The sequence below is a fragment of the Alnus glutinosa genome, chromosome 12, assembly GCF_958979055.1.
Source record: "Alnus glutinosa chromosome 12, dhAlnGlut1.1, whole genome shotgun sequence".
Classification (NCBI taxonomy): domain Eukaryota; kingdom Viridiplantae; phylum Streptophyta; class Magnoliopsida; order Fagales; family Betulaceae; genus Alnus; species Alnus glutinosa.
In genome coordinates, this window is record NC_084897.1 from 1,152,441 (window position 1) to 1,180,416 (window position 27,976).

At 35.1% G+C, this 27,976-nt stretch overlaps 2 protein-coding genes across 2 annotated transcripts; both read left to right on the forward strand.

The window, feature by feature from the left end:
- Positions 1-2,642: 2,642 nt before the first annotated feature.
- Positions 2,643-13,452, forward strand: LOC133851707 (Golgi apparatus membrane protein-like protein ECHIDNA). The gene is made up of 6 exons (XM_062288254.1): positions 2,643-2,801; positions 3,403-3,459; positions 3,948-4,151; positions 4,296-4,355; positions 11,337-11,463; positions 12,890-13,452. Exons 1-6 carry the CDS (start codon positions 2,787-2,789, stop codon positions 12,976-12,978), a joined length of 552 nt encoding a protein of 183 aa, XP_062144238.1. The 5' UTR covers positions 2,643-2,786; the 3' UTR covers positions 12,979-13,452.
- A 12,222-nt stretch (positions 13,453-25,674) lies between these two features.
- Positions 25,675-26,953, forward strand: LOC133851595 (transcription factor MYB78-like). Its single transcript, XM_062288076.1, has 3 exons — positions 25,675-25,946; positions 26,055-26,184; positions 26,291-26,953. Exons 1-3 carry the CDS (start codon positions 25,778-25,780, stop codon positions 26,850-26,852), a joined length of 861 nt encoding a protein of 286 aa, XP_062144060.1. The 5' UTR covers positions 25,675-25,777; the 3' UTR covers positions 26,853-26,953.
- The last annotated feature ends 1,023 nt before the right edge of the window (positions 26,954-27,976 follow it).

The window sequence follows — 27,976 nt, forward strand, 5'->3', positions numbered from 1 at the left end:
TGGAGGAAATTTCTTTCAATCCAACGTATTAAATTGGCATATATTTGGAGTATGTGATTCTTATATGTATTTTTAATATGATAAATAATTCATATGAAATTATGACTCATATGCATTTTTAAAAATGCATGTAAAAATTATGTGCTCTAAAAATATGTGAATTTAATATTCCGATGTGAGGAAATTATTGCAAGTCAGTTTGGAGAGAAATTGTCATATTCCTGCCTTCAATTGCTCTCAATCTCACGAATTTCCCCTCACGGCTGTCCTATTCAAAATTAAATCTTGAGGGCATTTTTTCTTATTTTTTAAAGAGTAATTGTATAAATCATATTTTTATTCCACGACTATCTTACAATGTTGACGGGGAAGTTTCAATCAATTCTTGGACCAGTTCTTGCTAAAAAAAGAAAAGAAAAAAAGAAATATGTTGGTTGAGACTATCACATTAACATTATGAGATAAAAATTCAGTATATAACGTTACTATTTTTTAAATAACGAGTTGGTAATTATTTGTCGTTCACATTTATTTAAGCGTAATGCTATTTAGTAAGGATGTACAAGTGTGTCAGTTATTAACTGCTAATAACTGTAGCCGTTTAGGGCGGTTGTGGTTAGCGATTTAGGAGTAGGCAGAAGTAATTAATAATCGTTAACTGTCTACCCTATATATTAAGTATAATAATAATAATAATATGTCGGTTTTGAAAAATGTTATACACAAGCCTCCTATCCCGGAAAAGGATTCTCTCCATTTCATTTGAAATGGAGAACAACTGGTTAGTGTACTTATGAGAGGTAAAATGGTCGAGAAATGAGTTATACGTGTTTGGAGATTAATTGATCTTAAGTTCTAGGAAAATGAAAAAGAATAAAAAATAAAGAAATACTATCAAGAAACAAGGAGGAAAAGTTTTCTTCCATCCACTAAATTGAGATATCTCCTTAAAAGAATATTTTTAAAATTAGTGCAAGAATCACATGCTTTAATATGTTACATTCCTATAAAAATAATGTCAAAATCATATATTTTAAAAAAAATGAGGAATGCTATTTTAGAATTTGTTAGAGCATCCACATCAAGCTCTCCAAAATTTTCTCTAAATTTAACTTAAACAATCTACTTTTTTGATTTTATCTCTCACTTTTAAAACACCACCTACATCAAACTCTCTAAATATTACTCTATTTCATCTATATATTGTTTTTTATTAGTTTCGGAAGAAACCACTTTAATTGTCATGAAGTTCAAATTTCCTGCACCAAAATCACACAAACCCATCTCAGATTCGGCCCAGAAAAGCACAAAAAATCCCACAACTCAAACAAGGGTTTAAACGAGATTTGACAAAATCGCAAAAAGCCTATATCTCTTTGACCTCAAACATGCAGTAGCAAGAGCAGAGAGCAAAAAACACAGAGAAGTTCCTAGTAGAGAAAAGCCAAAGCAGCAACAGAGCCCCAATCAGCACCAAATCAAACACAGTCAACATAAATTCACTAACCCACAACCTTGCTTGTTCCTTTCCACAACGGCAAAACCTCTCTCTTCTCTATTACTCTAACAGAGAGAACAACAAACCAGAAACCAAAAGCAAATAGAAAAAATGAATACCCCATTCTTGGCCTCCACAGGATGCTCCTTGTCCCCGTCAATTTCCTTGTGGCCCCCTCACAGGTACAGATCTACATCATCAAAAAGAAAAAATTTTAAAAAGAAAAAAGTTTCCAACACTTTCTTGGGAAACAAACAGCAAGAGAGGGGCATAATGGGAAATAGAGAAAATAAAACCAACCCGATCGACTCTGGTAGTGCCGCAAAGCAATGGAGAGGCGAGTGGTCCACGCATCGGAGTCCATTTCCAGGGTGTATGATCGATCCAAAGAGAGAGAGAGAGAGAGAGAGAGAGAGAGCGGGAGGAACTGAAGGGGAAGGCGCGAACGGAAAAAAAAAAAAAAAAAAATGTTTAAAAACTCAGTAGCGAAGAGGTATTTGTGAGCTAGATTTGTAGTTGAACTCTGACCAGAGATAAATTAGAGAAAGAATAAAGAGCTTGATGCACCACACTTTCTGACGGAATTCTCCAAATTTTGGAGAAAAGTTTGAAATAGCCAGCTTGATGCAGATGCTGTTATACACTGTTATACAATTGAAATGATGTTGCAGTGAAATATATGTTATTTGGTAGATTGTTATATGACTGTCATATAATTTGATAATGCAGATGTGAAAATTAACTATTGAATCAGCACTTAAAAAAAAGAAGAAAAAACATATGTTTCTCATAATCACATCATTCCAATTGTATGACAGTCGTATAACAATTACTAAATAACAATACTCCAATTTAATAGATCGAATTTAAAAAATTTCTTTCAACTTGATTTCAAAGAAAATTGTCTAAAGTGTAATGTGATTTAGTAGACTTTTATATGACTGTCATACAACTTAACGAAGAGGCAGTAAAAATCAACCTAATCAGCACTTCTAAAAATTTCGAGACTAATTTTTATTAATTCATTATCAAATTAAATAGCAGTCGACTATAGCATTAACTTGTGTCAAAAAAGAAAGGCTAAAATGATTTCAAAAAAAAAAAAAAAGAAAAAAAAAAAGAGGCTAAAATGAATTTTGAAAAGAAAAGGTGAAGGAACCAAAACTGCAACACCGCCGGGCAAATTTTTCTCTTAAACTCCTACAATAATTCTTATGCTCCCATAACCTATAAAGAGTAGTGAGGCCGAGGATCACATCGGCTCAAAGATCTTTGAACTTTGCCAAAAATGGATCTAAGCCAGGTACTGTATAGTGTATACTTTACTTTTCCCAGCCACATTTTTATGGCGCTTTAAGTTCTTGAAAACCGTCAGTCTAAGATAGATCTTAGATCTGAGATTCCAAGTGTAATATTTTGCCCTCACTTATTGGCTACATGGTGATCATGTTGAGATTCCAAGCGTAATGTTTTGGTCCCCAAAATTTTGCATGTTAAGAATTCGGATCTGTGGGTATATATAGAATATGAATGGAAGTGCAGTTTTGTGATGCTTCATTGTATATGCATTGCTAATTAGAGGATTCTTGGTCGGTATTGTAGTGGGTATTTTGATTTGGAAATGAGTGGAAATGGGTGGAAATGGGGTTCCGTTTATACAGAAATCAATGCATTGTGACCTGCAATTTGATTCAATTATTTGAAAGAAGCTCTTAATCTATTTGATACATATAGAAGTTACTTTTCTTCTTCTTCTTCTTCTTCTTCTTTTTCTTTCTCTCTCTCTTTCTCTCCCTCTCTCTTTTTTAATTTTTTAATTTTTAATTTTTTTTAGTGAACAAAATTACATTAAACATTTCTGTCTGGTAACCTATGATTTATCTTCTTCTTCTTATTTTGTGCAGCCTGCAGGGGAAAACTATGCCAACCCAAAGACATGCTTCTTTCATGTGCTTTTCAAGGTTACCAATTTTTTTTTTTATCTCTCTGTTATAGTCTTTTTTGTTCAAACAATCATGTTGGGGGTGATAAACACATTAGAAGTCTCCAAGTTAGACCTTGATATAAAATGTTAGGACACCATGTTAACCCAAAGAGCTTAAGTCTATTAACTAAAGCTTAAATCTTTATGGCTTTCATGTGCTTTTCAAGGTAACCATTTTTTTCTTCTTCTCAGTTATAGTCTTTTTTGTTCAAACAATCATGTTGGGGGTGATAAACATATTAGAAGTCTCCAAGTTAGACCTTGATATAAAATGTTAGGACACCATGTTAACCCAAAAGGCTTAAGTCTATTAGCTAAAGCTTAAATCTTTCTGGTTTGGGCCCAAGTGTGTTATATCAACCATTTAGGCTTGTTGATTTATCTTGACATGGCATTTTCGATCACATGTGAAATTCCAACAAATCAACTCCAGTTTCTAACTTTGCTATTGTAAATTTGTGAAAGGCTGCGGCGTTGGCTTTCTACATTCTTTCGACACTCTTCGTTGATAGCTTTGTTATCATCTTTGTGGTCACTGTAATTCTTGCCGCTCTTGATTTTTGGGTAGTCAAGAATATTAGCGGCCGGATCTTAGTTGGGCTTCGGTGGTGGAATGAGATAAATGAGCAGGGTGAGAGTGTGTGGAAATTTGAGTGCCTTGACCAACAGGTTAGAAAGTATCAACGCCGTGCTTGCCTTATGATTTCCTTATCAATTATATTGCTCTTCACCCCAATATATCTTCATATTTGGTTATACCATATTTTCATGCACTGTTGTGTTTACAGTTTATAATGTTGTTCTCCCATGCAGTCATTGGCTCGGATGAACAAAAAGGATTCATGGCTATTTTGGTGGACATCATACCTTAGTGTAAGTATATATAGGTTGCGTTTTGCATTGATTGTCTCATATTACTTTTTGGTGCTTGAGTTTTCTTAGAGATTATAGAATAGAAGGCCACCTTATGAAATAAGGATTCAATGAGCTTGAAAGACATTGACTGCAAGATTTGCCTTTTGGAACCGTGTTTTGCATGCCCTATTGAAGATTGTGTTGATAAAACAACTAGAGCAAGTTGGAATTGTTTTTTTTTTTTGATAAGTAAGAATTCAATAAAAAGCGCAAAGGGGCGCAACCTTAGTACACGTGAAGTATACAAAAGTACCCCTAATCAAAAGAAAGAAACGAACAAGAAAGTAAAAAATCAGCGAATGACATACTATCCAAGCTATGTGCCGACACCCAAAGGTATAACATATTAAGCACATTTCTACGAAGCCCAACCGGTACCTCCACATCCTCAAAAAGCCTAAAATTGCTCTCACGTCACAAGCCCCACAAAACACATAAAGAAACCTGCTTCCAAATACGGTTAACAGGACCACGACCAAGCAAAGTGCCCCAACCACTCAATAAATCCAAGACACTACTAGGCACAACCTACTCCACCCCGAACAAGCTATAAAAAGAACTCCAAACAACCCGTGCCACGTCACAATGAAGAAGAAGGTGATCAACGGATTCCCCATGCTTCTTCCACATAACACACCACTCTACCACCACAACACCACAATACCACGCCTACGTAAATTGTCATGTGTTAAAATCTTTCTTAAAGCCGCTGTCCAAACAAAGAACGCCACCCGCTTTGGAGCTTTAACACGCCAAATACCCTTCCAAGGAAAAGAAACCGCCTCGTGACAAACTAATGCTTTATAGAAAGTCTTCACTTCAAAATTCCTCCTCTTAGAAAGAGTTCATACCACCCTATCAACCTCCCCATGCCGAATCCGAATAGAGTATAACTGTTCATAGAAGAACATCACCATCTCCACCTCCACCTCCCAATCCGGAGCATAGCGCGTAAAGAGAACATTCCAATGACCCATGGCTCTTACCACAGACAAATTATCCACCACTCAAGCATCAGGAGAACGAGTAATAGTGTACAACGATGGATAACAGAGCTTGAAAGGCTTGTCCCCACACCATAAATCATGCCAAAAGCGAATATGAGACCCATCACCCACCTCAAAACGCAAGTACTTGGCAATAGTATCCCACCCCCTTTGAATAAACTTCCAAACACTCACACCATAAGACCCCGTCACCGGTAATGAACACCAACCTCCCCTCACACTCCCATACTTCACCTCAATCACCGATCTCTACAAAGCATCGCGCTCCTAAGAAAACCTCCACATCCTCTTCCCCAATAAGACTTGATTAAAATTAATAACATTACTAACTCCCAGTCCACCAGCCTTGATTGGAGTACAAACTCAATGCCAATTAACTAAATGAAATTTAGTCTCATCCCCCATACCACTCCACAGAAACTCCCTTTGAAGCCGCTCCAGTTTCTTAGCTACACTCACAGGAATAGGGAACAGAGATAAATAATAAGTAGGAATGCTGGAAAGAGTACACTATGAATCAACGTCACCGTACCACCTTTGGATAAATAAAGTTTCTTCCAACTAGCCAACCTTCGATCCACCTTTTCAATAACCCCATTCCAAATAGAAATAGATTTAAACGACGCCCCCAACGGCATACCCAAATAAGTCATCGGCAGAGACCCAATTCTACAACCCAGAATATGTGCCAAAGACTTCACATTTTCCACCTCGCCAATAGGAACCAATTCAGATTTGCCTAAATTGATCCTCAACCTTGACACCGCTTCGAAACATAAGAAGGTACACCTCAAATTTCGAACATGCTCTTCCTTTGCTCCATACAAAATTAAGGTATCATCCGCAAACAGCAAATGATTCACCACTAAAGCTTCATTATCCCTGATGCCCACCAAGAAACCTGACAACAAGCCTTGGAGCATAGATGCACTCAACATCCTGCTAAGCACTTCCATAACCACCACAAATAGCAAAGGAGAAAGAAGATCACCTTGCCTAATCCTCTGTGAGCTCTGAAAGAAACCTGTTAGGGCACCATTTACCAATATGGAAAATTTTACTGTAGAAACGCAAAATTGAATCCAATTCCTCCACCTCTCCCCAAATCCACACCTCTGAAGCATGTAGAGTAAGAATCCCAATTCATATGATCATATGCTTTCTCCAAATCTAGCTTGCACAATAACCCGGCCTCCCCCGACTGCATTTGGCTATCCAGGCATTCATTGGTTATAAGAACTGAATCCAAGATTTGCTGTCACCAATGAAATCATTCTGAGAGCTCGAAATAATTTTTCCCAACACTGATTTGAGCGTGTTAGCAAGGACCTTAGAAATGATTTTATAGACCCCTCCCACCAAACTGATAGGCCTAAAGTCCTTAATCTCCACCGCGTTTGCCTTCTTAGGAATTAGGGAAACAAAAGTTGCATCCAACCTCCTCTAAAACTGGCAACTATTATGAAATTCTGAAAATACAACCATAATATATTGTTTGAGAACCTCCCAACATTTTTGAAAGAAAGCCATAGAAAAGCCATCTGGACCCGGTGCCTTATCCCCGTTTATCTCCCGCACGTCTTGCTCCTCAAAGACACGTTCTAACCAGAGACACTCATCCGCCTCAACGGAAGAGAAAGAAATCCAATCCATCCTAGGCTGCCACGAACTCTACTCGGTGTACAGTGTGTCATAATAATTCACAATATGATCCTTAATTTCCACTGGATCAGTAGACATAGCTCCATTTATCCTCAGAACTCCCACATGATTGTACCTCCGATGCGAATTAGCCACCCTGTGAAAGAATTTAGTGTTATTATCCCCTTCCTTCAGTCACAGAGCCCGAGATTTTTGCCTCCAATTAACCTCCTCAAACAAGAGTGTTTTTTCCAGCTCCTTGATCATGTTTGACTTCCGTACCCACTCTTCCACCACTAGCCCCCGAGCTTTTTCAAAACACTCCAACTCTTTAATATCTTTCAATAATTCTTTCTTCTTCTTCCCCACATCACCGAAGACCTCCGTCAAGTCCACCTTTAAAGCTTTCAACTTGTTAGCTAGCACATAACTTGGCAGACCTTGAAAATCATAAGACTCCCACCAACGTTGCATTTGTTCCACAAAACCATCAGATTTGAGCCACATGTTTTCAAATTTAAAGTGTCTTGGCAAATGGTCCGATAAAAGTCTTGGCAATCATCGTTGTAACACATCAGGGTAATGTTCTTCCCACTCCGGAGATAGCAAAAACCTATCAATTTTAGAACATACCTGGTTATTGGACCAAGAGAACTGCCCTCCTTGGAGAGGAATATCCACCAAACTCTGCCCATGTATGAACTCTGAAAAATCTTCTATAGCAATAGAAAAAGCACCTGCTCCCGATCGCTCACTCAGAAACCGCACCACATTGAAGTCTCCCCCAAAGCACCACGGTCTATCCCACCAACTCATCAATCCAGCCATCTCATCCCACAACACCCTCCTCTCCCCATCATCATTAGGCCCATACACAGTCCCAAACGCCCACATAAAATTGTCATCAGCGTTACGCAACAAAACAGCTAAAGTATATCATCCCACACATTCATCCACCTTCTCCACAGTCCTCCTATCCCACATAATCAGAATTACACCTGACGCCCCACTAGCCCCCTCTAGTAATGACTTCCATTTTTGTTTCCATCAAATACACCAAATCAACCTTCCAATCTCTAATGAGCACAAGACACGCCCCTACCCTTTCCTCTCCTTCTATTAGATTGCTCCTCCTTTTTGTCATAGTTAATGGAGCAATCCAGCCGCTTAATCTCCCTCTGGCCTTTCACTCTTGAAACTGTGGTAACTATAGCCAAAGAATCAGCCAAAGATTGGACCCGCCTGGCTTCAATTTCTTCAAACAATGCCAACAATTTATCTTCATAATGGTCACTCCTACTAATTTGTAGTAACCCTTCACGCTCTCCATCACCCATCTAGGAGACACACTCGAACTTAAATCCTTGTCCATCTCCACTGCCAAAGGCATAACCGATAATGGGCCAAAACCCTCCAACTCATTGCCTACTCCACCCTCCACAATTTCAGAACTGAATTCAGATTGGACAACAAAAGAGGACAGCTCCTTTGAGCCCTCCGACTCTCTAGGAGTGCCCGCAGAAGAAAATCCCTCCCCCCAATACATCCAACTCCCTTCTTCCTAACGGAAGCTCAACCCTCTGACAGGGCTCTAGCTGGATCACCGATTCACTGGGTCGAAGACTTTCGAAAAAATTTGTCCTTCTCCCCCTCGGGTTCTTCTGTAACACCTCCAATAATCCCCAGCTCTCCTATAACCTTTTCCAAAACCACCCGGTTATGTTCCTCCCCTGTGCCTAGATTGAGCATTCTCGGCCCACAGTTTTCAGCCTCAATACCAGTCGACGGATCCCCCTCACTTCTAGGTTTCGCCATTTCGAGCTCCTCCACCACAAACTTCCTCTTTCCTCTCATCGGCCTGCTCTGTCCCTGTTTCAGTGCAAGATTCCGACAAACCCGAGGAACACGATCCTGCCAATTGCTCTTTGCCAGCAAGTCCAACCTTCCCACCGCCAGGTGAAAGAACATCCTGCTCTGTCAGCACTGCCCTGTTCGGCTAGAGAGTTGGCGCCAAAGGTTGCCGGGTCACTTGCTCTGTCCCTGTTTCGGTGCAAGTTTCCGGCAAACCCGTGGAACACGACCCTGCCAATAACACCTTGCCAGCAAGCCTGACCTTCCCACCGCCAGGTGAAAGGACATTCTGCTCTATCAGTACCGCCTTATCCAGCTGAAGAGTTGGCGCCAGAGGTTGCCGGGTCACTTGCTGCCACTGTGTCGTCGCCTTGCGTGGAGAGCACTGAGAGTAGACACACGTGGGCTCACTCACCTTCACGCTTGTCGGTGGTCATAATGGCCTTGAGTTTTAATCGATCAATGTGGGCCTTATTCCCCTTCCCCCCATCATGTAGCCCACTTGACTCAATATTTTCAGTCACACAACCCAACTCCAAAAAGCCCAATCACCTTTCAACTTCTGCCTTGAAATGACGAAAGAAAAACTTCAATTCCTCCATATTTTTTGCCTCCTCTAGATTGTGCTTCACATTTCCCATAATGGAAATGGCTGACCGGTTTGAAATCGTAGTTCCCCCTTCTTCAGCGTGATCGCCGGCCACAATTAATGGGACTTCCTTTTCTGACTCCATCTGAGTGTCCATTCTGCCCCTGCCTTCAGTTGGAACCCTTACTTCGGACGTCAACTTTCCTCCTAGTACCGCCGCATATGACTGTCCTTCCCGACATAGACCTGTAGCTTTCGGTGCTACATCATATTTCCTTCCAGCAGCAATCCCGCCGGCTTGTTGCTTTGCATGATAAGCGGTCAGTTTTTGTAGTTGCACCCAAACATCCACCCAACCCTTCCCATTGCTTCCTTTCGGAATCACTACGTAACTACGCTGTCCTCCTCCACCATATTCTGACAGTTCAGTGAACTGTCCATGCTTATTCTTTCTATGCAGCACCACATAGACAGTACTACCAAGCCAAAAAGTTCTCCACTTATCGTTATCTTCTTCTCCCTTGGACAGCCTCTCCACTGCTTGCATCAACCAAACTAGACTGGTCCATCCTAAGATAACTGCCCGGAACAAATGTCTACTCCTTTCGGCCAGCTGAACCCGCCACTAACCTCAGACTTGAATTCAAATGACTTTGAGTCCACATAACAATAGCCTAGATAACCCATACTGTCCCTAAGATGCTGCCCATAAAAAACTCACTCCTAGTTGAAACAGAATTCTGGTGCTACTCCTCCGCAATGACCCTCATGTGCCACCCCTGCACTCACGCGCTACCCCTCATAGAGAGAGACAGAGAGAGAGAGAGTAAGCACTGCCCATCAATTGGTCATTTTTGGAATTGTTTAGTAAGTAAAATTCATTAAAAAGCACCAAAGCAGGTTTAGAGCAGGTTGGATTTCTCTTTTATTCTTGTTGTGTACTTGGGCAGTTCCCCTTGTTCATCTAATGAATTTACTTGTCTAAAAGAAAAAGATAATTTGAGGAGGATGGATATGTCTGAGATACTTAACTTTTTTTGTATTGGCCCTACATATCCTACTAAAGGATAGAAACTACAGGACAGTTGCTAAACTATCAGCGGTCAATTGTACCTCATGCTGCGTCCTCAACGAAGAAAACATATATGTGTAGGAATAGTTTATATGACGATGTTGAGGAGGATGAGTTGCAAAGCAAGTAAAGATGTATGTACAATGACGGGATGGAAATTTTGAATTTGTTCCAACAGGTGACAGTTCAAGTTGGTTGAAAAGGCTTGATCATTTATAAGAAAGACAAGCGAATATGTTAACATGGAGCCCTATGGTTTAAGTTTAGGACAATGTCAGTGCAAAGGGAGGGCCATGAAAATAACTTGGATTGTTGCATGAACAAAATAAATGATCATGTTGGCCTAAGGTTGAGATAAATAGAAACACGAATATGAATAATGGTCCCATTTTTGGGTTTAAGCTAAGGATTATGGCTTGGTTAAATTGCGTGCTTAGCAGATGAGTGCCGGGTGGGGGAGGAGAGTATTTGGAAGCTACCATACTATTTGGAATAGATAGTTAAAAGATAGGAAAGTGGGCGAAAGGCTTGTGGATGATTTATTCTTGATTTACTGGATTTAAAACGTGATATCATGCTGTCGGCACTGCACCTTTATTGCATAAAGTCTTACTTTTGAGTACTGGTAATGAATGCCATGTATAGTTGAAATATTGATAACTTTCTGTCAAAGTTTGGTTTACTGTTAATTTTATTTGTCTTATGTGCCTTTTGTTTTATAAAACAATGTAGATAAGGTAATTATCAATGTGTCTTTTTTTTCCCCCCTCATCATGCAGGCTGTTGCTTGGATCATCCTTGGAATATTTTCAGTCATCAGGTTTGAACCTGATTACCTCCTGGTTGTAGGGGTTTGTTTGAGCCTCAGTATTGCAAACATTGTTGGCTTCACTAAATGCCGCAAAGGTATTAGAGTCCCTCCTTTTAATGCACATTATAATTTAATGCTTTGACATAAACACCCAAAGTGTGATTCAAAAGTTCATTTATTTGCATCAATCTTTCGAGGGGCTCATAAGTAATGATTCACAATGTCTCCATCTAGTAAACGGACCCCTTAAGTTAGTTTGCCCATTGTTGGATCGACCATGTGAATGTAGTAAACAAACTCTTCCCATGGATTTTCAGTTGGATACCCGTCAAATGGGTTTAAATAGGTAGAGCATCCTTTTAGAAGATTAATCTTCTTTTTGGAATCTGTGTTTGGGTTGTTGAACTGGTCAATAGTTTGCTTTCAGTGCAATATAAGCTTTTTAGTTTTCTAAATTATTGGGTCTCGACTTTTTGTATGATTTTGGAGGGTTCAAAAGTTCAATACATTACTTTTTCATGGACAAAATTCAGTATGTTTCTGTAATCAGTATATCTTAGTATAAATTAAATTCAGCCAAAATCCTCGTGAAATTGGTAGCATTTTTATGTTTCTAGACTAAAATTGTTTATCTTACATCCTCCAAGAACATGACTCTGTTTTGCCAAAACTGCTCATTGGAGCTAATAACCTTTTGATTCCTACCATGCATACCAATCATAAAGTGTATTAGATGTACCTTCCAATTTGCGACTTCACATTAATTTTTATGGAAAATATGTAAACTTTGACTTTCAAGCACACTATAAGGATGGAACCGCTTTCAATGTCTAATCAACGTAATATGGAAGCATAGGGAGCATAGGAAGGATATCTAATCAAACGGTGGGCTTGATGAAAACTGAATCCCCCAAAAGTTGTTGGTGGGTTCAGAATCAAAAAATTCAAATCAGGTGTCATTCAATCTGCACTTAGAGCATGGTAGACAGGTGCATGCGTAAAGCTGAATCTCATCTAGTATAATATTCTAGCTAAGGGTTATGTGGCAATCTAGCCCATAGCCCAGCACCCCAATTGGTGGGACAAACCTTGTATCTGTCTTCATGAAAAGTAGTTAGGAACTCACTAATTTGTCTTATGAAACACAAGTAGATACTTTCGTAAAAAAAAATTCTATTATTCTCCAACCATGGAAGGTGATCAGCCTTTTCCTATGGGCTGTTGGTTGGAAAGTAGGCTCGCTATATTCATCTTGGTCTGAAATACCATGTTATGTGTTACTATGACAATGCTTTACATCATTTCGAAAGATTCAGCCTCCTGTTTAGAAATAGATTGCTACTTTATCTCTTTTATCTTTAGTAATGAATTACGGGAACTAATTCCTTTCATATATCCTTTATTTTACGTAGTTATGTATTGTGGGATAAAGGTGCTAACATTTTCGACTGTCACTTCCAAGCTTCACTATGCCTCTTTATTCTGTTCTTTTTATTTTGACGAGTGCCTTTTCTATTTCAGATGCCAAGAAGCAGATTCAAACATTTGCCTCCCAGACTATTACATCTCACTTCTCATCTACAATACAGTCAGCATTTAGTGTGGTATAAGTTGTTCGAAGAGAAAGGAGCTTATGATGACATATCCCTTAGACTGCTTAACCAAGATTTAAGAAGTGAATGAGTTGATCCCATATCCTACTTATCATGAACTGGACTTCTTTGCTTTTCAATAGGCTTATGCAGAAATGCCTTTTCTAAACGTGAATGTAAAGAGCTCCCTTGCCCCAAAAAAGAATGAAGAATATATAAAGCTAAAATTTCTTCCAACTTCTTGTTTCATCGAATTGTATTCAAGATAATACCCATAATAAGTTTTTAATACTGTACTTTGTACTTTTGTTTGTGCATGTGGGGTAGGAAAACCAAGTTGAAATTTCTGTGACTGTCATCAGTTATTGAAAAAATCAGCTTGCTTCTCTTCATAGAGATGTAATTTAGAGGTCTGGGTTGTGTGCACTGTGAGCAGGAAAAAGAATCAGCATTGCTTGTTCTATATTTAATCCATTTTGCACCTTATGTTAACTCCCTTTTTGTGTTTTTGGAATGTGAGAATGTGGCCTGGAAATTCCCTTTGACAGTCTACACCTGCATTGTGTACCAAGTTTTAATATCTTGCTTGCAAATTGACTCCTGTTTACTACAGTTTGTTAGTTTCACCTTTAGCATAAAATAGCTCCTTTTAGGGGGGTATCATGGTATCAGCACAAATTTCATAGAAATTCGGACAGCTTAAGAGAGAGGGGTTATCGGACTCTCAACACCCTAGATTGCTCGGGGTAGGTGGGCCGCACAGCCTGCTCTCACAATTTGTATGAATTTGTGTGTAATTCGGATAGCTTAATTGTAGTGGATTCTCGTCCGGTTTAGCATATCCTTGGGTTGAGTTGTCTGCAATATAAGATGCTGCTGCTATAGGGTAAAATCTTTAAAGAAATTTTCTAAGTTGATCTCTCTAATGTCAAAAGTGGGATACATCTGCATTATAATACTACCAATCATGATGAATGTCCACTATTGATTTTGTGACTTAAAAGACTCGTTACAAGAGTTTCATATATAATATTTTAGTGCGAGAAGCTTCCATTTTGACTAGAAAACTCCTTCACCATCAGTTGAAGAAGCGCATGAAAGAAACTTGCTTAGACAATTACGTTTTAAATCTCTCTTTAGATGGAAAAAGAAAGCCAAAAGCAAGCTCAGTGGGATTACTGGTTTAGCAAATGGGGTTAAACTAACTTTTTTATACACATTCATGAGGGTCCCTCGTTCTTGCTTGTCTGTTTCCCCCTTTTCAATTCTAGCCTTCCTAGCTACACTAAATACAAAAACTAGAATTAATTTTTGTTTTTTTTATTTTTTTTTTAAAGAGGAGAAACTTTGTATACACTATTAATTACTGGATTATACCGTACTAACAAATGAGTAAACCCTAAGCACTCGAGTTGTTACACACCTAAATGTACACTTAATTACATGATTATAGTGCGTACACAAGGCATAATGTTGTATTCAACTAAATGTCAATACAAAAATTGTTTATGGTCTTTTTTGCAAATTCGAAAATAATATGAAAACTAAATTCAGTAAACCTGATTGACATGAGGGTTGCTAGGTTAATAATTGCTCGAAAAAGAACTTTTAAGCTAGGATTGAGATTTCATGCAATATCTAAGATATTGTACGGGGTGCAATAGCTTAAATTTGAACCGTTTATATTTTAGTCTAATCCGTTTAGGGTGGCTTGTATTGTGTTCAAGCCACAGGAGTGACTGAACCACCCATGTTGGCCTATAGAACAGTTCGATCACCCTCAACCCGCGTTCGGAGTGGCCAAACCATCCTTTCAACCAAAAGGTGGTTCGACCACTCCAGTAGCTTGCATGCAATGCAAGTCATTTCTTATCTGTTTTATATGTTGTTGCGTTTATCTAGATTGATCATTTTCAAGTGAAAAGAAGAAAAGAAAACAGCCAAATATGTCTGTTGGAGTGATAGTCTAGGGTTGCTAAGTTAATAGTCTGCATTGATTAAGCTCAATTGACCCCTAAATTTGACGATGAAAGAAACGACAGAAGAAAGGAGATGGATGTGGGTCTCCATGAGTAGAAGAGGTGACACTGAATGTAGATTGTTTGCCACAAATTTCTCATTTCTTTAATTCCATTTTGGGGTCCTCATCCTTTCAAAGCGTTGAAACAAACATTTGCTCTTCTTTTTCACAGCCACTGTGTCAACAGTCCCGTCGACTATGTCAGCTCAGCCGCCTTGTCGTCGTCGTCGTCATCGTTATCATCAACATCTTCGTCATGGGGCGGGTCAATACATGATATAATAAAACTATTTCTCAAGCATGCAAAAAAGGGCCGGATTCGGGCCCCACCCATCTCCTTTTTCTCAATGAACCAATTTTTTTTTAACATTTTCCTATTTATTTTATTTTCTATCTTCCATATTCTAGGCAAGCTCATTTTTTATTTTATTTTAATTTTAAAAAAATAAAACGAAATCCACCAATGACACCATAAAAATCACAAAATATATATGATTTTTTTTTTCTTTTCAAGTCTTATTTCTTACCAATCTCAAGAATAAGAGTAGAAGTTTTTTAAAATAGTTGTTGATTAACAATGAATTGATTAAATAATACATTTATATTTTTTTATTAGCTTAAACTTTTGAAATAAATAATTATTTAACTTGGTTAATGGGTTAGAAAAAGTCATGAGTTTTAAACATTGACTCTTTATTCCTCACAATATTACGTACACAATGGGTGAGAAAAAAAAAATCATGTAATGGACAAGAATCACTTGGAAGTAAGACTTATTGAATTTATTTTGGTAATAAACTAATAATCCCGTAGGTGCCCAATGCCAATGGAAAGAAGGGTGAAGAAAGGAACAACATAAGTCTCTTATATTAGTTGGATATATATTTAATGACAAAAAATAAAAAAATAATTATCAATTATTCCGCTGTTTAAATTGTTAGAATATAAGAGAGTTTTTACAAGTAATTCTATTAAGTGTCCATAAAAAAATGAGGCGGCTTTTAAAATCATCATTGAGTGTCGGATTAATCAAATTATGATTTTAAAAGTCACCTCATTTTTTTATGGATACTTAATTTATTAATAAAATTACTCAATTTTTATGGACCTATTCGTTCAACTAAATTTTGGACAGTCCATTTACTTGTTTGGATAAGTGAATTTTGTAAGTGTTTTTTTGGTATTTAGTGTTTGAATTTGTACATCAAATTGTTTGAGATTCGGATCCACTTGTTTAGATAATCCATTCATTTGTTCGAACAAATGAATTTTATAAGTGTTTTTATAGTTATTATTTGAATTTAGATAACAAATTACTTGAGATTTGGACTCAATAAAAAATTAAAAAAAAAAAAGAAAGAAAAAAAGGAAAGAAGAAAAAGAAGAAGAAGGAGAGTACATGTAGGACAAGAAATGTTGCATTATTTTATTATCCATAGTCAGATGTTTTTTCCTTCACGTTTTGTGAATGAGAAGTCTTCTCAGGATGTGATTGGAACGTGATGTTGAATTAGACAGTTCCAAGTGGCATTTAGCATTAACAGCCAACAAGCATGTGCAATTCTTGTCAGTTTTGTAAAGAGATTTGGTTAACTACTGTTGAGATTTCCATTCTGTCCATATACTTCCTCCTCTTAATCCGATTTGACATCTCCCTTCATAACCCTAACTCCTAGACCTAACGCTACCCCATTAATCCCTACCTCTTTTCATTATTCATCAATCACCGGTGATAACGAATTTGAGTCCTTTTCTGATGCTCCACTTTAAGCCGGTAATAATATAATGACACTTCTCCGGACTTGTTCGGCAAAGAACAGAACAGAACAAAGTAGTGAGTTGTTAGTTTTGAAATTAGTAAAAAGTGATGATATGATATAAAATAAAAAGAATTTGTATAAAAAAGTGAAAAAGTTTTGTATTGTAGTTTTGAAATGTTTTGATGTTGATTATTATTAAAATATGTAAAAATAAAATTAAAAAAATGTGAATCGCGACCAGCACTATTCTGTATTGTCCCTGAGCTTAACAAACAAACCCTCTATCTAAGGGATCTTATTGACTATCGTTTGGATTGTAATGAGTTTTCGATAAGATTTACATGTCTAATCAGGTGGTCCGATGAAAAGATTATCTAATCAATGGGTTTATTTGTCCAAATGAGTGTTCGGGTTATTCGAACATGACAGGTAAAGTTTATCCAAATGAGTTTATTTGTCCAAATAAGTGTTCAGTTATTTGAACATGGCAAGTAAACTTTATTAAAAGTCTTTCGTAATTGCCTACTTAATTGCAAGAGCCAAACAATTATAATCAAAGGTCTCTTGTAATTGCCTACCTTGATTGTAAGAGCCAAACAATTAGAGAATTCTTAATTTTTTGAAGAAGTTTCCGTCAAATTATTATTTATTATTCTTAACAAGTGAGGTTTAATACGTGAAATATTTAATTAAAATAGAGTAAATTATATGATTAAGGTTCGAACTCATAACATATACTCTGATATCATATTGAATTATCATTTATTTTAAAATTTTAATTATTAAATTAATACTTTAAACGCTACAATCTCGGTCTGACAATAAGAGGATCAACTTCTAAATTCTCAATTAGTTGTTTAACACGTGGGCAAATCCATGTCGGCAACCCACCAAATGGCAGCAGTTGTACCATATGGTCGGGCCCTTTGTGATGAAGAGTTTTTAATTGAAAAGGAAACTGAAATGGGTGCGACACCACCAGCATATGTATACAGCATTCAAACCAACAAGATATTAATTAGAGAAGAAAAAAAAAAAAAAACCAACAAACAAGATATTCGACAAATATATTATTTATTTTTCTTGCCTTATTTTAGGAAAAGAATTCATGCAAAAGAATGGCAATCACATAACCAACAAGACTTGTTAGCCCTTGTAAAAAACAAGTTAGGCAGAGGTATTTAAGGTTGTTAATTTTTTATACGAACTGCAAATTCAACATGAACGCGCAACATAAAGTTATAGTGTGTTAGGATTAAGAGATTTAATTTGTTTAATTAAATAGGTCATGTTAGAATTAACTTATATCTCGACACACGTGTACGAATTTCAACCCTATTTATTTGTTTACGAATGTGTTGCATTAATGCCGTCTATATACAAGAATATTGCTTTTGTCTGAAAGGTGGAATATTTGTATTATATCATGACATGATTTTTGCATAAAGTGTTCTTGACGTTCTAGAAGTAGCATCGGAGAATTAATAGATGCTACCATTAGTGTATTTTTGTTAGAGTATTAATTAAACGATCAAATTTATAACTTTCTATTAGCTTAACTTTTTGAGACAAGTAATGGTATCAGAGCAGAAATCCTAAATTCGAACTCTGTCATCTTTATTTAGCTTATATTTTAACTAAATATTGCACGTATTGGGCCTCACATATTGAAAGGAAGTTTGAACCCACACGTGAAAGAGAGTGTATTAGAGTATTGATTAAATGATTAAATTTACATCTTCTTATTAAATTAAACTTTTTAAACAAATAGTGATTTAACACTCTTCACCTACTAGCTAGGCCCTAGCTAAGAATATATGGAAATATTAAAATTGCTTTTTATGATTAATGGGGCATGATAACAATGTCTAAGAAAAATAATGGGGTAATTACCTTTTCCCCCCATCAACTACCAGCCATTGTCAACATGCCCCCATGAACTGACACCTCGACCAAAAGAGAGCAACCAACTACCATCGTTACCCACTTTGCCCCCATCCGTCAGAAGATTCTGTTAACTTAGATGGAATATTCCATTTTTGGATGTTAATTTTTGTTTAAAGACCAAAATGCCCTCTACAGTAATTAATAAAAAAAATTAAAATTAATATATTTTTTTGTTTTAAAAAAAAAAAACAAAAATAAAAATTAATCTAAGGGTGGCGCCCTTTTTCAGTTTTTTTTTTTAAATATTAATTTTAATATTTTTTTTATTAATTACTGTAGAGGGCATTTTGGTCTTTGTGTGAATTAGACTGACGGATGGGGGCAAAGTGGGTAATGATGGTAGTTGGATGCTCTCTTTTGGTCGATGTGTCAATTCATGGGGGCATGTTGACAATGGCTAATAGTTAATGGGGGAAAAAGGTAATTACCCCAAAAATAATTTACTTCCTTTTAGTTTTCAACGGAATTCAAGAAAGCTCCTTTGCATAGGAATTTTGTATTGTGATTCGAAGATATATATATATAATTAATTCGCGTACGGTTGTGCTTTGAGTGATTACGAAGTACCTCAACTATTTGGCAATTAATATATATATATATTATATATCATCAAGATCTTGTGATTTTTAAACCTTGAAATTACTTGAGATGATGATGCTAAAGTTCGAAAAACAAATTCTGCAGTTAATTCTTTGACTTTTTTTTTTTTTCTTTATTTTCCTCATAAATTTCCACCCTCTAAGGTAAATCAATCTTTATTGAATAAACATCAATCACCTAGAGGCATAGAGCTCCTTATAAATAATACCACAGATATAATTTGAAGTTTTTTTGACCCAAACTCTATCTATGACACACAAAATAGCTTATTTGGTTATGGTATTAGCGGTTAAATTCGCATTCTGCTTGGCATGTTCGATTCTCTAAGATCTTATTTGGCTCAACACAGTTACAATGTGTCCAAACTTACTCCAGTTGTTGCCTAATTGTTTTAACTACATTTACGATATGTTGAGCGTCTCCTTCCAAAATGATATCAACAAAGCCTATCTCATTACATAGCTTCACATAATGAAAAACTGCTAAAGCTTCATCAACCACAGGAGCGATGTTTTTAATAGCGGAAATTGTTGTAATATCTCAAATAAGAAATGCTTTTCTAATATTTTGCATTAAGCCTCATGAGGTCTTCATTATATAATTATGGACTAATGCTGCATGCCATCCCATATCTCATTTGTATTCTCTAAAAATTTTTCGTGGCTTTTAAAATCACCATTAAATTTGTAATAAATCACCATTTGATCCAATGATGCTTCTAAAAACCACATTAATTTTAAAGAGACATTTAAAATTACTCATAATCATGCCCTAAAATAGAATATGAAGTGCAATATATAGAACTGGACTTGGCTTCAGCAATGAACGTACAGTCCCTCCTCCTGTTTAATTCATTTATTATGGAAAACTAAGGGAGGTTATTGTAATATCCCAAATAAGAAGAGACATCCTTAGGGGTATCTATGAACCTTATATATGATAGGTTATGGTATTTTGGCTTTGGTTCATCTCCTGTGTGCACATTATTAAATCATCACTTGATTTTAAAGTTTTAGCCAATAGAAAATTAAAAATTTAATTAATATTCTGACACCCTCTCACGTGTGGTCTCAAATTTTACTTTAATAAGTAATGACTAACACGTGGAATATTTAATTGAAATGAGAAGTAATCGAATAACAGAGGCAATGTTCAAACTCATAATTTTTGCTATGATACCATATTAAATCATTACTTAACCTAAAAGCTTAAACTGATACGAATGGATAATCGTAATCATTTTAATTAAGGTAGAATTTATTTACGCTCTAATGTTTAATCGTTTTTGCAATCACACTCCAAAAGTTTAAAAACTTTGCAATTAATGTCATCCATATCGAGTTTTGGGTTAAATCAGACGATAAAGAGGTGAAATGTCACTTATACTACTATAAAAATTTTAAAATTACAAGATTACCCGAATTAAATGATTAAAAATTATTTTGTTTTAAAAAAAACTAGACCCATGACAAAGCTTAGAAATTTGCAATGTCACTCTTACTCCTCCGTCGAGCATATGGTCAAATTTTTTTTAAAAAATAAAAAATAAAAAAATCAGGTATTTTGAGAATTTTCACACCCCTTTTAGAATTAATAGAAAATCCTAACAAAAAAGTGTCATTGCAAATTTTTTAAATTTGGATATCCGCCGTTCTAAAGTTTTTAGACTTTAGGAGCGTGATTATAAAAGCGATGAAACATCAAGAGAAATATTAGTGAAATTTTTCCTTTTAATTAATATTCTAACACGCAATTACTCATAAGGCAAGCTTTACTCTTATATTTTATCCTCAATCGAAAAATAAGATTTGGATTGGCTTCATCCGTATTGCTTGTATGGACTCCTTTAATTTGCCACTTCAACTAATTAATTGATTTTGTTGGCAAGGATGCTAGCAATGTCACGAATCTGAATTAAGCCCTACTTTGGACCATCCCCTTTTTGACCAAAAGGAAATAGAAGATTACTACTAACCAACCCACTAATTAGTGTGGATTTATTCCTGACTTTAATTCCCACACCGTACGTCCACTATTCTTTATAAGGGAACTTATACCTTATCTTTAAAGAGGTAAATGATCATCTATTTACTATAAACTTTTGACTGATCTTTTGTATTTTGTTGAATAATTAAATTCTCTTTCTTTTCTTTTTTTTTTTCTTTTTTTTTTTTTTTTTAATTTAATTTTATTATTATTATTTTTAATGAAGTTGTAATACTCTTATTACTCAATCAATAAAATAGAGCAAATTGCTCTAAGTTTCTAACAAAACAGTATCACAGATACAATCTGAAATTTCTTCCATCACTTATGCGCATGCAATATATAGGGAAAAAAAAAAAATCATATTTAACCCTTAAGTTTTCTTCTTATTTGAATTTAGTTATTGAGTTTTAAATTTTAAGAATAAGGTCCTTAAATTTTACTCAAGTTTTAAATCGGTCACTTTATCACTTTACAATCAAAGTTAACAATTTTTTATTTGTTTTGTGTGTTTCATTTGACACGTTATGGTCTATCTCAGCGTCAAAATTAATAGTATTTTTTCTTTTTTTAACACTACAAATCTAGAAGATTAAAATGACAAAGAAGATATATATATATATATTTTGGAGTTGTGTTCTTTTTTTTTTTTTTTTTTTTTTTTTTTTTTTCTTCTTTTTTTATGATTTGGTGGTTAATGATATGACATTGATATTAGGTGTTGATATGAACACTAGTATATCAATTGAAATACACGTGATGTATGACAACCTGTTCATTTTGACGGAAAAATGATAGAACGACCTATTTAAAATTTGAGCAAAACCTAGAACTATATTCTTGAAACAAGAAACCCAATAACTAAATTCAAATAGATAAAAACTTAGGGGCTAATATATATTGAAGCATAAACTCGATCAATAAGAACTTTAATTTCCAAAGAGGGAATTAATTATAATTATATATATAGGGAATAATTCTATCTCTTGTTGATTATATATACATATGGAAGGAATTTTCTTTTGGTGGGAATTAGTGCTTGGAAACACTAAAGAAAAGATAGTGTCTAGAAGGAGAGACTTTGTTGGTCTTTCTTCCTTTCCTTCTAGTTCTAGCCCCCCTTAAGGGAGCCATAAGGAATCAAACTTTGCATAATAATAGGATCATTCTTGATGGACTTAATTAATTCCTTAATTAATATTATTTAACTGTATTTTTCTAAAGTTTCAAAATTATCTTGGTTTTCAAGTCTCAATAGAAAAGGGAAGGAAATTCATCGATCAAGTCTAAAGTAAATTGATCCTCTTTGAACTTTTGTTGGTCTAAAATAGAGATGGAGGACCCCTAGGGCTAAATCAGATCAACCAGAATCTCCTGATTTAAGCAGCCTAGAGGGTCTAATTGTAGCATAAATTAAGAGGCCAGACACTATTTATGTGGTTAATTCACTTTTCGTCATTAGATGCTCAATTGACCCAGCCTCAAAAAAAAAATTGTGGCACACGGCAAGTACAATTTTGTGACCCTAATTTATTGACGTGACGGTTTATATAATTAACAAGTCAATCATTAATTAACTAATTAAATTAACAAATAAGATGATTTGCTCAATTATTTTACAAATTATAGAATTATCACGTCAATTTATAAAAAAAATTATAATAAAAACCATAATACCCTTTGACAATACTCTAAATTTAAAATGATTGAATTTAACTACGAGAGGGATTTTTATTTTTATTTTAAGTGGCATATATGTATAATAGGCAAGGGCAGCCCCAGCCGAAAACTAATTTTCTAAAATTTTTAAAAATCTCTTAAAACTATATATTTCATATGAGGTAGATCCTCATAAATTAATTTTCCCCCTCAAATTGTTTTTTCAAGCTTTGCCCCCATCTCACTAAAATTTCTTAATATGCCACGTAATAATATGGGGAAAATATCTAACCTAATTTATTTATTTATTTATTTATTATTTTTAGAGAAAATATCTAACATAAAATAATATGAGGAAGTCATTCTGGCAAGTGGCATGGCATGTGACTTGCGAGACGTAATCTAACATAAAGTATTGTTTTCCTTTAGAAAAACAAGTAGGCATATAATTTAAAATTTTGGAGATATTTGAAATAATTTGTTTTTTTCTTTTTATTTTTTGGAAAAATACCCATATCCTCCTCGATTACCACTCAATTGTTAATGTTCTCCTCAAACTGCCAATTATGTTTATGTCTCCTCTCAAACTATCAAAAAATATCAATATTTTTCCTAAAACTAATAAAAAAACAAAAATCATCATAATTTTTTTTTCAATAAGACAAAATTGTCCTTATAAATTTTTTTAAAAAAAAACGAAAAAGATAAATAAAAAAAGGGAAAAAAAATTAACCAAAAAAACAAAACTGAAAATTATAAAAAAAAAAAAAAATTAAAAAAAGAAGAAAAACCAGTTTTTTGTTTTTTTGTATAACTTTTTGTCATTTTAGATTTATTTTTTTTTTAATTTTTTCGTTTTTTTTTTTTTTTTAAATTTAATAATTTTATGAAGGTATTTTTATTATTAGAGAACATTTATATGTTTTGGTAGTTTAGGGAAAGACAATAACACAATTAATAATTTGAAGAGACATTAATAATGAGATAATAGTTTAAAAAAGTTATATATATATATATATATATATATATATATATTTTGTTAATTTCATAGTGCCTCATCAGCATCACTGTATCCAGATAGATTTTCTAATTAAGTTGACGAAAATCTATTCTTTTTTGTCGACAGGTGGGAGAATAAATTGGGTTCCTCTATTTCAGCCCCCCATTAATCACTCAAAAGTTTACTTGAAAGTCTACAGGCCACTTCAAAAAAATAGAAAAAAAAAAAATGAAAAAAAAAGAAAAAAAGAAAAAAGAAAAAAAGGGGAGAAGTTGTAGGGTACCACTTGATATACATAAATTGACTTTCCTTGTTATATGGATAAAATTTCTTTGGAGTCTCCTTTCATCACCTAACGCATGTATGGAATTGTGGGGAAGAAAAAAGAGTTATTCTAAGTAAGAATAAATTTTTTCTATAAATTGCGTTGACTCACTGTTTAAAATTAACATTAATTGTTATTATATTACAAAACTTAAGTTGATAGAAATTAAAGTGATAGACACGAGCGGAATCAGAATATTTTGCTTGGGTCCGAACGTATGCAAATAAATAAATATATAGATACAATCCGTCTATGTGTGTGCGTACACACGTTTATATAAAATAATTATCTTAAATTTAATTTCATAGCAAATCATAAGTCATAACATTATATGAAAGTTACGGTTCTAGAAAATTTTTCTAGTTTGTTATAACTCATATTTTTGTAAGGACTTTAAAATTTCTCGGGATTGCCAATGACTTCACAAAGCTTAAGGTAAGTCTACTCCTGAAAATAGGTCAAACTCTCCGCTTAAAATATGAGATGAATTATGAAAGCAAGGTTCGAACTGATGACCTTTGCTTTGATACTATATTAAATGATCATCAATATTTGTCCCAAAAGCTTAAATTAATAAATAGTAAATTTTTATCACTTAATTAATATTCTAACACATGATTCTCACATACATTTTTAATAATACATATGAAAATCACATACATGCTTTGTTAATTCTATTAAAAAAAAATATGTGATAATCACTCACACGCTCTAAGAACATATATCGGTTTAACAGACTGAATTAGAGGAATTTCCTCCTACTTAATTCATAGAAAAACTTTATAATTACTATATAACATGTCAAAAGCCTAAAATTCAAAGAAATTAATGAACACTCAGAAATCTAATACTAATAGCCCAAGATCGAGAACAAATTTTCTTCTAATTCCATATAGTCAATACATGCCCTAATTCTCACAAGTGGCAACAAACTATGGGCTAGCTAAAATGTTCATGGCTATCTATATGTGGAGCCTAGCCAAACCTAGCACATTAGTTTAGAGTTTAGACCACGAGAATTAAGCTTAATTAGTAGTGGTCGGTCGAGAATTATATAATCCTCCTCATTGAAACCTTAGTCTCCCATCAACTTCACATGGTATATAAAACATAGTAAGACCAAAACATCTATATATATATATATATATATATATAAGCTCTAACAATATAATAATAATAAAAAAAAAAAAAAAACAAAAAAAAAAATAAAAATGGAGATGGTCTCCATTCGTGTCTGCGCGTGTGTGAGGGACAAATCCAAAATTCAAAGGGTCAAACCCAAAGAAGTAAGCCAGTCTTTGCTAATATTCACTTAGCAATATATAATATTAATCAACTTTGTGTGGCGTGTTCTTTCACGTATATGTGCCACTTTTTCTTCTTTATTAGTGATTTAGTCTTTCTATACTTCTATATATAATCCCTTCTTATCTCTCAACTTTTAATCCAAATAAACCCATATCTATCTTCGATCTCTCTATATCCATAGTCCAAAATCCAGACATCTTCTCTCACCATCCATGGCGGGTCACGTGAAAACAGGTTGTGGGTCTGCCGAGCAGCTGACTCATGACGACGGCACGGACATGATCCGGAGAGGTCCGTGGACAGCTGAAGAGGACTCCATGCTCAACACTTATGTCACCATCCACGGCGAGGGTCGCTGGAATTCCGTCGCTCGCTGCGCAGGTAATTAACGACGGCGAATTATGCTCCGGTTATCGAAAAACGAAGAAAGAGTTCAATTTTATTGCCAGTTTAGAACCCATAACCAAAAACTGTCACTGATTTTTGCAGGTCTGAAGCGAACCGGAAAAAGCTGCAGATTAAGATGGTTGAACTACTTGCGGCCTGATGTTAGGCGTGGAAATATCAGCCTCAAAGAACAGCTATTGATTCTTGAGCTCCATTCTCGCTGGGGAAATAGGTATATATATATATATACTTTTGGTCATCATTGTTCATATCTTGATCATATACATAATTAATTAATGGGTCAAATCTAATTGGGTTATTGTTTTGAAACATTATAGGTGGTCCAAAATAGCACAATTTTTGCCTGGAAGAACAGACAATGAGATAAAAAACTATTGGAGAACAAGGGTCCAAAAGCAGGCTAAGCAGCTCAAATGTGACGTCAATAGCAAACAGTTTAGAGACGCCATGCGTTACGTATGGATCCCCCGGATGATGGAGCGAATCCGGGCTGCATCCGACCCCTACTCAGATCAACCCGCTGCCGCATATAGCGCTGATCACTGCCCCAATAACCGCACGGCTGGGGTCACCCCAAGTCAAGCCCACGCCTTTGGGACAGACCCGGTTGACCCGCATTTAATGCCCGCAATATCGGTTACTTCATCGGATTCATCGGAGGCCCAAGCAGTTTCGGATCTAACCGAATGTTGCGATTTGTCGGGTGGCAATTACCCGGATAATCCACAAAACAGGTCGTTTTCATGCCAGCCGGGCTTGGATATCCAAGCATTTGAGCATAGTAATGGATGGTTTGATGGTGGGGACTCATCGTGGGATGGCTTGTGGAGCGACGAAAATATGTGGTTTTTGCAACAGCAGCTTTGTGATGTAGTCTAAATAATAGAATTCTCTTCCGTCACGCATTCAGGCATTCAACCATTTGTTATTTATTCCATGAGACACAATTAGTAGCATTAATGAGACAAATTGTGGACCAACTAATCTTACATACTACACCAACCTTTCATCTTCATCTTATTAAGCTGATATGACAGGGTCGAATAGTCTTAAAGACCAATCATTATTAAAAAAAAAAAAAAATCAAGAGCTGATGAGCTAGCAACCGTGTGTGATGGGGGAGAGTGTAATATGTATCATTTCTCATATGAGTAATGTTATAAACTACACTTTTATCGCTTAACTATTTTACAATGCTGGTATGACATTCAATTGTATCTCTATATATCTATATAACAAACGGGAAAAGAAAAAAAACCAAGATATTGTAGGGTTTGGCTAACCTCTAGTAAAAAAATCATTAGAGATAGTCACCAAAAATATAAAAATAAAAATTTAACAGTGAAGTTTGACTATAGTCTAAGGGCTTGTTTGGCAACCATGTCTCATCTCGCACTTTCTTTCTTTTTTTTTTTTTTCACTTTTTTCAAAAAAGTCAAAAAATTCAAAACATTCTAACATTTATCAATAATTTTTTTTTTATTATTATTCAAATAAAAAAAAACCCTAATAGAAAACAATATTTCTTTTTTTTACTTTTTAATAAAATAATTTCAAATTTTTTAATACTTTATATCACATCAATCACTTCTTATTACTATTCAAACACAACACAATCATTTACCAAACACACTCTAACAGTTTCTCGATCAATTATTTTTGACGGGAGGTGAGCCAAACTTATATAATAATCCCGTCTCTTTCCTTTGCCTTTTAAGCAAAAGGGGGCATTTCTTTGAGATTGAATTTTAGTAGTGCTGCTCCCATTATCAGTCGGCAATAGGCATGGGTGGTTGCCGTTGCTTGTACGTAATTACTGACATATCTTTTTCATATGTTCTTATTGGAGAAGCAGGCTATTGTTGTTGTACGATGTACAGTACAATGAGGGAGACCAAAAAGGTGTGAGCTTCTTTTGGGGCATTAACATTTAACAATAATAATCTATGATTCTATATTTCTATATATATATTTAGATATACAGCACATGAAGAAGATGGAGA